This window comes from Aedes albopictus, chromosome 3 (assembly GCF_035046485.1).
Source record: "Aedes albopictus strain Foshan chromosome 3, AalbF5, whole genome shotgun sequence".
Classification (NCBI taxonomy): Eukaryota; Metazoa; Arthropoda; class Insecta; order Diptera; family Culicidae; genus Aedes; species Aedes albopictus.
Genome location: NC_085138.1, coordinates 326,263,520 through 326,274,207, shown reverse-complemented (window position 1 = coordinate 326,274,207; position 10,688 = coordinate 326,263,520). Strand labels below are relative to the sequence as shown.

Sequence of the window (10,688 nt, the reverse complement as noted above, 5' to 3'; positions counted from 1 at the left end):
ATTTAAGGAAGTTTGAGAGGATTTTCAGAGAACCCATCACAATTTAGGTCCCTTTGATTTAGGGGCGTTCTAGAAATCCCCTTGATACGGTCCTGACCTGAAATTCCTTGAAACGCCCCTGAAACCTCGTAATCCCATTGGAACGCCCTTAAAATCATCATAATCAATTTGAAATGCCATTGAAACACCTTTGAACGCCTTTAATAGGCTCCAAAAATCTCCTGAAACGCACATGAAAACCCCTTTAAACGCCTCTAAAACTTCTAGGAACGCCCTCAAAATGTTCCTGGATCCCTCTGAAATTCTCTGAAATGACTCTGGGCATTGAAACGCCCCTCAAATCCCTTGTAACACCCTTTTAAAGGTGACTGAGATCCCCTGAATTGTCCTTAAAGCCCCTTGAAACGTCCCTGAAACCACCTTAATACTAATGAAATGCCACTGATTCCCCGTAATCCCATTAAAACGCTAACAAAACCTGACAGAACGCCCTTAAAAGGCTTTTGAACCAACCCGCTGAAACACCCCTGAAGCCCCATCGAACCCTCTTTTCTGGACGCTCTGGGAACTTTTTGGAAACCCCTTAGCCTTACCTCAAATGCCCTGGAGCAAGGTATGTGCTCGCGAACTAGATTCCCTCATTAAAGCCCAAACTCCTTTTGTCCTTTTCCCTCCACAAATTTCCCTCCTTTTGTCCTTTTTTTAAATTTATGCACCCCAGTAGGCCTATCCACTTTTTCAAAAATGTTCTCTGATTCTCATGTCCACCCCAATAGTATGATTGGCATACTAAAAGAAGTAACTACTCAAAATTTTAGCCAAATCCATTGAAATTAAGAGGTGCATCAAATCAGTTTTGTGTTTTTCGACTATTTCGAAATTCAAAAAATCTTGACTAGGTACACTAAAACTTGTCAAAAATTAAAGCCTGTATCCGCAATAATCGGGACACAGAAGTACGGCTGTAGCTCTGTAATGAATCGGTAAAATTTGCCAAATCATTGACCGAGAACTCTTTGGTGTATGTTTATTATGTGTGCCAAATTTCATAAAAATCGATGCATTACTTTTAACTGTGGATCAAAAACAAACAGACGTGGTTTTAAGCATTTTGTACAATCATGACCAATTTTCATTCGAATAATAGATGGTTCTTTTACGTTACAGTTCAAAGTTCTGTGACGATAATAATAAAATTTCGTTAGCAGTTATGATACTTATAGAGACACTTTCTTGCAAAATTTCATCAACTTTGATCAATTGGTTTGAAAGTTACTGGTGTTGATAGGGGTGAGTGTTGGTGAAAATTTTTCGTGTTTTTCATGTGTGATGTTTGCCTATTCATAACTTTTGAATTTCTCTGCCAATTTTCATGAAATTTTTACAGAAGATAGTTGATTACGTGTATATTATGCCTGCAAAATTTGATGATTATTGATATAGTACTTTCAATAATACAATAGAAACAATAAAGGGTGCTGACTGATTGCTGTCTGAGGGGCTAAAATCACGTTTAGTCCCAATACATGTTTCGACTATAAAATTGTTGATAGTGCATCGATTTTTTTGAAATTTTGCCTATGCAACAAATGAGCGATTCCAAGCAACAGCATCAAAATTAAGGAAAATTTTTAATTCATGATTTTCTATTGAACTGAAACTTTGCACAGTTTTTCAGTTCCATCTAAATCGCCATTTTTCGATATCAAATTTTTATTTAGAGCCACGACTAACTTTTCAAAAGGGTGTATGTGAAAATGGTTCAAAAATATTCAAAAATATGCACAGCAAAAACGGATTGTTCGATTGCTATGAATTTTTCAGCAAAGTTAGATAGCTAAATGGTGATTTCTAAGAAAATATACACTGTGAAAAAAAATATATTTTATCATTGAAAAACATAATTTTTGTCACAAAAACTCAAATATCTCAAAACCCTATCTTTTTACCAACTTGAATTTTTTAGGGAAAACGGTCCATTGTATTAGCAATCTACCATAAAAATTTGGTGATGGTAAACTAATAAACAAAAAAGTTATAACATTTCAAAAATTTCACAATTTTTACATTTAGTAAAAAAAATTTTTCTGTGTAAATTATTTCGGCCGGGAATCGCGATTTGATGCTGATTTTATTGTTCAGCAAAGTTAGATAACTAAATGGCGATTCCTAAGAAAATATACACTGTGAAAAAAATCTTTTTTAACATTAAAAAATATCATTTTTGTCACAAAAACTCAAATATCTCAAAACCCTATCTTTTTACCAACGTAATTTTTTAGAGAAAACGGTCCATTGTATTAGCAATCTACCATGAAAATAAACAAAAAAGTTATGACAATTCAAACATTTCACAATTTTCACATTTAGTAATAATTTTTTTTAGTGTAAATTATTTCGGCCGGAAATTGAAGTTTGATGCTGATTTTATTGTTAATGGCCTTGCGTGAGTAAAACAAGTTGTTTTTATTATATATTATATATACATATAATATAATATACTATGTACCGTAATGTTCCGATTTTATCACGCCCTCCGCGCATTAGTCGTTTATTCATTAATTTGCTGTTACATTTGAGGACAAGTGTTTTCCCTCTTCTTCAAGATGAATGTTGAAAGCGTGTTTTGCAACGTTAAAAATATTGAAATGGGTATAGATGTTGAAGAATATTACAGGGCATTTTTGAAAAGGGGCGTAATTAAATTGTTTAAACAGATGTCGCTGATGGCAATTTCTCAGTTGTTGTCGTTTTCGAACTTCCTGCGCCCTGCTTTACCGATGATATACAGATGGCTCGTTTTTCCAATTCTAGACGGCAGGACGTGCAAATGCGTAATTTTGTACACAATGTGGACATTTGGGCATAACCAGTCTCTTTCAGTTTATCTATGGTGCTTTCGGTGAGATTTCGTAACTCTTTTGAACATTTTTTTTCATCAAACGGTCTACAAGAGAGCGTTGAGTTGAAGACCTTTGAGAAAGCGACTGTTCATCTTGTTCGTTAGATTATAATAAACAAAATCACTTATTAATTTTAACTTACTTGTTTGGTGTTGGTGGCTGAAGAAAAAAAATACTATACAATTTTTAATATTCATAGCGGTAGTATTTTTTTGTTTTTTTCGTGAGCATTGTCAGGTATGTATACAGACAAACAAACGTAACACTGGCGAAATTTTCATTGACCACGCCTTCAACGATCATTTTGAATCTTGGTTGTGGCTTTCATAACAAGAAGAGCGCCCATCGTTTTTCTTTGCGTTTGACGTTTCACACTAGCGCCTTCTGATGACGATATTGCACAACGCAGTGTTTCGTGAAACATTTCCACCAGGTGGTGATAGTGTGAACTGGGCGATGAATTTTCACTAAAATTGTTCTAGGCGTTTCGTCTGTTTGTCTGTGGTATGTACCTCTTATGCATTTGTTGTTGTTGAAGTTACTCGCATTCTTCCGATCATAAAGTCTGTTCTCTACACACTTAATTTTGATTACCGCACCGAGTTCGGTAATTTTTTGACGAGATTAAAACTGCTGAGCACCGAACTCGTTCAGCAAAAATGCATTGTTTACCTTTTCCATACGATTTTGACAGTTGTTTTACTGAGCCTCAGTAAAATCGATTACCGAAACTACCGAGATCGTACTGCTGTTATAATCTCGTCAAAAAAGTACCGAACAGGCAATTCAGAAATAAGTGTGTAAGAGGGATTTTTTTTGCGGATAAACTAGACGTATACGCGTATAAAAAAACTTTTATTATACAGCTTTTGTCTTAAAAATAAATTCAATTCCATTTTTCTTATAATCAACAGCTTTTCAACACTATCAAGGGATTTTTTCACCAGTCACGTACAATAAAAAGTATGACAATCTCAATATTTTTGATCACAACACTGGATCGCGTCTAAGTTTCAAATAGATACTATAGTAATTACGAATAATCAAACTAAAGTATCATGAAAACAACTTGTTTAATTCAGGCGGTAGCCTTTACAATAAAATCAGCATCAAAATATAATTCTCGAAATAATTTACACAGAAAAAATTTTTTTTTTGATACTAAATGTAAAAATTGTGAAATGTTTGAAATGTCATAACTTTTTTGATCAGTTTACCATCACCAAAATTTTATGGTAGATAGCTGATATAATGGGCCATTTCCCCTAAAAAATTGAAGTAGGTAAAAAGATAGGGTTTTGAGATATTTGAGTTTTTGTGACAAATATCATATTTTTTCAAAGTAGAAAAAGAAATTTTTTACAGTGTATATTTTCTAAGGAATCATCATTTAGTTATCTAACTTTGCTGAAAAATTTATAACAATCGAACAATCCGTTTTTGCTGTACAGCTTTTAGAATATTTTAGAACTATTTTCGCATACACCCTTTTGAAAAGTTAGTCGTGAGTGAATATGAAGGTTTAATATCAAAAAATGGCGATTTATATGAAATTGAAAAACTGTGCAAAGTTTCAGATATTTTTGAAATGGTCGCTCAGGATCGACTGACATGACTCCGTGGAATTCCTCAAATGTAGATTGAGAGGTTTGTGTTCAAAATTTCAGCCATTTTCTTCGCCAAATTCAAAAGTTACAGCGCTGGCAAGCAAAACAAGGGTCTGTACAAAATTCAAAGGCGCACATTCTACTCTTTCGTCGCTACAACAAAAAAGTACTGCAACGATCAACATGAAATTTTGTAGGTGAAATGAACACATCTCAAGATGTTATGGGGCCAAATTTGAGCAAGTTTAATGTATCTATTGCAGAGTTACTGGTGTATTTCTGTGTCCCGATTATTGCGGATACAGGCTTTAATTCTGTTAGCAAAAATTGAAAGATATACTTATTTGATACAAGTTCTCCAAACATCATATGCCAATAAAATTAAAGGTAAAATATGTAATTATCGCATTTGTTTTGTTATCAAAAAATCGATTTTTTGATTGATTTTGTTCTGGAACACCCTTGCTTCTTTTGACATCAATGCTGTAGGAATTGAGCAAAAAGAGTCCTTTTTCCAGTATTTCTTTCTTTTTTTTCAATTGTCCTTCCGAGAACTTTTCCAGAAGTTCTATTGGGAATTTCTTTAAGAGTTGTTTGAAGAATGCTAACAGGAGTTCCACGAGTGTCTCCAGTGATGAATAAATGCATTCAAATGTTATTGTGTAGTTTAAATGACTGTCTAATAATCTGCTGTAATAATTACTCAGGAAACATTTTTAGTTAATATTTAATCAATGGACTTCAGAGAAATCCCCAAGAGGTTCGAATAAGTATAATAAGTTTTCTACTCACTCTCAGTGTCATTTATCCACTCAGTGGATGAAGTTTACAAGTGGTAGTCGACATACTCATTCAAAAAGGGGTGCGAACAATCGGTATAAGACCCAAAAGGTAATTGAAAAAACAAACCCATCGGCTTATGCAAGGTTCTTCCTTGTGACTTCTGTTTAATTTTGTGGCGAAGTCTTCTAAATTGAACTTTCGATTTGAGAAAAAAGTAAGTAAGTGAGATTTCTCGGAAGAAATTATTGTAGCAATTTTATGAAGGAATTTAGAATTTAATAAAAAAAAATCTGAAAATATAATTGCTTGGTTTTCTCATGTTACAAAGAAAAACTCCTTGACGGATTTCACGTAGGATTCCTTGTAGGAGTTTTGGGGTACTTTTGGGGGAGTTCTGATAGACTTTCTGGAGAAATTTCCGGAAGAATTTTCATTGAAGTTTCTGAAATAATTCTCTTGAGAAGTTCCCTATGAATTCCAGGAGGATTTTTAGATAAATTCCTGAGAGATCTTCTGGAAGAATTTTTGGAGCAACTTATAAAGAAGAACTTCTGGGGTAATTACTGGAAACTTTTTTTTATTCAGTGGAGTTGCGTATGAGATCCCAGCAAAACTTTCAAAAGAATTTCCGGGAGAAGATTTTAAAGAGGATAATTCGAAAGAATTCTTATAAGAGAAATATAGGAAGAATTTCCAAAGGCACTTCCGGAAGTATTCGTGAAGAAACTTTGTGAGAATTCCCAAAGAAAAGTTTCTTTCTCGCAGACTAATCCAGAAGTATTTCCGATTGAACTTCTGTCCCCATCCCCGGACGATCTTTCGAAAGAATCTCCGAATGAACTTTTGGAAGAGTACTCAGAGGAATTCCTAAAAGAATTCAATTACCCGAAAAAATCCTGATAATAAGATTTACTCTGGCTTAATTCAAATAAAACTACAGATATTATAAATTCAGATAAGAGCTATTCTATCAAATATTGAAACAAAACACAAGAAAATAGTGCCTGAAATAATCAACTCAATAGAACGATACTGTATTTTCATTTCCCAAAAGAACCTGCAAAACTTAAATACCATCAAGTCGATTCGGATCTACTTCATCATGCACATTCCAGAACGCATTTTAAACTATATTCAGTCCACACGCAGAGTGTTTATTCCGAAAGCATCCAGTTGAACATCCCTGCCTGCATATATTAGCATAATGATCGAATTAACATTATTAATGCCCGCTTCGCAGAGTCACTTGGCTGGCATTCACAGTCTCATCCGGTTTGAACTCGATTTTTCAATCTCATCCCCGCTTCCACCGCCGTCGCGTCGGTCTCCTCAGTAGTAGAGCAAAACCTTTTTCCAAGATGGGACCAATCCGAGCAAAGCACGCTGCTCTTGGCTTAGTTCGTGGCTATCCGCACCAACGGTCACCAGTTCCACACTTCCGACATCCTGGGCCGACTCAATCGAAACCAACGGGAGATAGGGGTTGTTCAGGGTTGCGTCGCGGAGGTCAGTAGCTCCTCGGTTGGCGGGCTTCGGTACCAAATCGCCGTAGTTGAATCCTTTGGCAATATCCAGAGCGAGTTTGTCGGCGTCCTTGTGCTGGAACTGCGGGTACTGCCGGAACTTGATGCCACTGGTGGCGCCGATGTTGACTTCGTAGACTCCGGGTTGGACCTGTCGGATGCGGTTTGCGGGGTCGCCGTCACCGAAGACACGAAACTCGGGGGATTCGGTTTTGAGCAGGACTTGTTTGGCATCGACTGGGACTTGGAGGACTACTTCGTAGCAGTTGGACGAGATGGAGGGTTGTATGGAGTATTCGGAGTTGGAAGAGCTGGGTTTTGAAGGAATCTGAGGGGACATTTGTACCGGGCGGGGTGGAGAGATTGGTCGCGGTGGAGCTATGGGCTTTTGAGGTGGGATGTCCTCTTCAACTTCGTCGTAGATGTCTCCGCTAGGGCCGATAGTTGTACGACCTGGTTTAGCGGTGGTAGTCGTCGTCGCTTGGAAATAGGTATTCGAAACACTTGGGCGGTAGCCTGTAGTAGGACGAGGCAGCACAGGTGGTTTACCAGCATTGCTGTATGAGTACGATATGGTAACTGTCTCTGCGGGGCCGTCAGTGGTGGTTCTAGGAGTGGCAGGCAGTTTGGGAATCATCAACGGGTGAGAATCGTCATATGCTTCCACGACTTCGGAGTCATCCAAAATATTTTCTCCTTGGCTCTCTCTAGCAGAATATCCAAAACTGTTCACAGAGCTTTTTTCGGAATCCAGTTGACTACCTCTGGCAGGATTAGTTCGAGTACTAAATGATAAATCTTGAGAAGGCAGATTGGAGTCAGTATTTAGTACTTGTCTCTCTACGTATTCTGGAACACGTATTGCAGGAATGTGCACAACTTCAGGCGCACTAAGTCCTGATTGAGTATCAATCTCAGAGTTGAAGACGGACGAATCTGATTTTTCTGGTCCATTACGATTTATATCCTCAACAGATCCATCTATTTTCCTTCCTTGAATATCTTGTTGCTCTTGAGGTTCTTCTGAAAGCTCCGTGAAGTCGGAATTTGAAATTTCAGCACTTTTGACAGTTTCTTCAACTTCATGGACCACGTCTGGAACATCATGAACGAGACCTGCTGTATTCGTGTTCACTGCTGAATCTGGATAACGAAGAACAGATTCATCAGCATCGACATTGTTTTGAACGGCACTCACAACTTCTTTCTGTTCATGGCTCAAATCATAACTACGTTCATCGTCGTTTGCGTTTCCCTTACTAGTAATGCCATCAATATCTGGGGTGGCTGGTAATATTTGCTCGGTATTGATTCCGGATTTTATCTCTGATGTTGTCTCAGCGGTATTTGCACTTTGATCTGTTTTTTCATTCAGTAAATTTACTGAATCTATAGTTGGTGCATCCCCTATAGGTTCAAAACCATTGTGTTCAAGGTCTTTCAGAGATACATCCACTCCTTCACTAAATGCCAATTGTGTTGAACTTACTTCTTCTAAGATGGTTGATTTCGATAAATCGGCCTGTTGTTCATGATCTGTTAATGGTTCAACCGTTTCTTGCTGCGAAAGATCAGAATCTAGTACAGTTGACGATCCAGTACTTTCAGGTTTTGATTGGTCACTATGCGTTCCTTGATTCAATGGTTGCCCAACGGTACTGGATGTCGTTTCTTTAAGGTTTTTCATGGAAGACGCAAATGTCTTTTGACTCACAGGTTTTTCAATACTGCCTAGGTTTTGCACTGAAGATGGCCTGGTCATGGATGATTTTATATCAGCACTTGGACGAACGCTTTGAGCTGCTACTGAAATTCTCCGATTGTCGTACTTTCCCAGAGATCCATTTCTACGAATCTCAGCAGTAGGAGCAACGGGTGCTTGCGACGGTGAGTTCGCATAGTCCTTGTATTTCACATTTCCCCTGAAACGGGGGTTTGGCTGCTGTGGTTGAACAACAGCCTCAATGGAAGATTCAGGAGTAAGTTCTTCGACGCTTTTTACTTTCTGATCATCTAGCGATTGAGACTTCCAATCGGTTGGGGAAAGATCTGAACCAACAGATTCAGAAGTATGCAATTTAGCGTCAGGCTCATCGGCAAGCCTTTGACTGTCTGCCTCGATGGGTGTTCCAAATACGTTTGAAGCTTGAGCATCAACAATACTTTCGGGGCTAATGGCAGAATCTGTATGATCGACAGTTGCGCCTTTCAGGTTTTCTTGCTCTGAATATGTAACTTCCGGCGATGGATCTACTGGTTTCAATTCAACATGTTGATCATTATCATGCAGTTGCTGCTGATGATCTAGTTCAATCATCGAGGATTCTTTTGTAATCGTTGGTTCTGTTTCATCCGAGCTTACCCCAGCAGCATTCTCTTCATGTTTCATATCGATTGAAGTCTTCACGTCGCCATTTTCTACAGCTACCTTATTCACTTCATCTACTCCCATATCCCCGGACGTTGCTTGGACAATTTCCAAGTCTACCTTCGCAGCTTCAATGTTCTTCTGATTCTTTGTTTCGACGCCATGTTCCTCAACAACCGGTTCTTCAATCTTCTTCAGAGTCTCAATCAGCTGGTTCGCTTTCACAGTCTCAACAGCCGTGTTAACGCTTGCGGGCTCCCTCATATCGGAGCTCCTTCGGAAAGCCGCGGTAGGGTACCAAGTTGCTCCAGCACCTCTCAGTGGAATCAGTCTACTCAAAGGTCTATCATTAGAGTCGATCACGGCTACTGGTATGTAGGTTGACCCATCAGATCCCACCATACTAAACGGGCTACCGAAACTCTTGCCAGTGTTCGAACTTCGTACATTGGTTTTGAAGATGTTCCTTCCTTCATGGGATTGTTTTGCCTTAAACGAAACAGCAACTGTTTTGTAGGTCCCTGGCGTAGTATTAGTCAACAAAGCTTCATTCCCGTTTCCTACTGTTTTCTTGACTTCGGGATCAGCCTGCGAGATCAAATTCTTTTTCAAGCCTTGTCTGGACACTGTAGGTGCAACAGGTTGATTCTGATTCACCGGTTTATCCTCTACTTGCTCTTTCAAGTTAGAGGTCGAAGATGTAGTTGTTTTGTAACTCAACGAACTCCTTTCGCGAACATTTCCTTGCAGGGCTTGAGCTGACAATGTGTTCTTCATCTGGGCTGCTGTTTCCTGCAGAACTTTGATATCACCGTCAGCTTGGCACTCCAGAGGAAATTGGTTCTGCAACTCCAGAGGATGCTCTGCGGATCTGAAATAGAAAGAAATGGAGGTCACAAATTTTATTCAAAGAAGAATAATTCATCAGAATATTCGGAACATTTAGGTTCCTACGTGAAAGATTCTATCACATCAGAGTTTCGCCAAGAAAATTCAAGAATTCAAGAAATTTCAGGGAGTTTCAGATGTTTTCAAAGCGTCTTAGTAGTTTTAATGAGTTAAAAAAAAAACTTCAGGAGATTTTAGGGGGTTGTAGGGTAATTTCAGATGGGTTTAAGAAATTTTCAAGGGGTTTTATGCTGTATCAGAATGATTTTAGAGGATATCAAGTAGTTTAAAGGGGTTCAGAAAGTTGAACAGGGTGTTTCGTAATGCTGAAGGGTTATTCGAAAAGCAAGTTGAAAGGATTTTTTTTAAATACCGTCAGGGTTTCTTTCTGGAACTTCTCTAGAAATACATCTTGTAATGCGTCTCAAGGTTTCTCACAAGATTCCTTCCGTACCACCCAATGCGGCATAGGTTTCTTCCAACTTGAACAGAATAAGATAAAGATCGTACTTGAGACTTTAGAGATTTCATAGCCTTGCATTGCAATTTGCGAGAGATAACTTCACAATTTTAGCTTCTGCACAAATAAAAAAAAAAAAGTGTGAAATTCTGTGAC

General features: G+C 38.1%; 1 protein-coding gene across 1 annotated transcript in view; it reads right to left on the bottom strand.

Annotated features, from left to right (window-relative positions):
* Window positions 1-3,852: 3,852 nt before the first annotated feature.
* Window positions 3,853-10,688, bottom strand: part of LOC115266850 (uncharacterized) — a 57,126-nt gene continuing 50,290 nt past the window's right edge. The window contains exon 4 of the mRNA XM_062842838.1: window positions 3,853-10,055. Coding sequence (XP_062698822.1) covers window positions 6,623-10,055 — 3,433 coding nt within the window. The 3' untranslated portion in view covers window positions 3,853-6,622. The remainder of the gene's footprint in view (window positions 10,056-10,688) is intronic.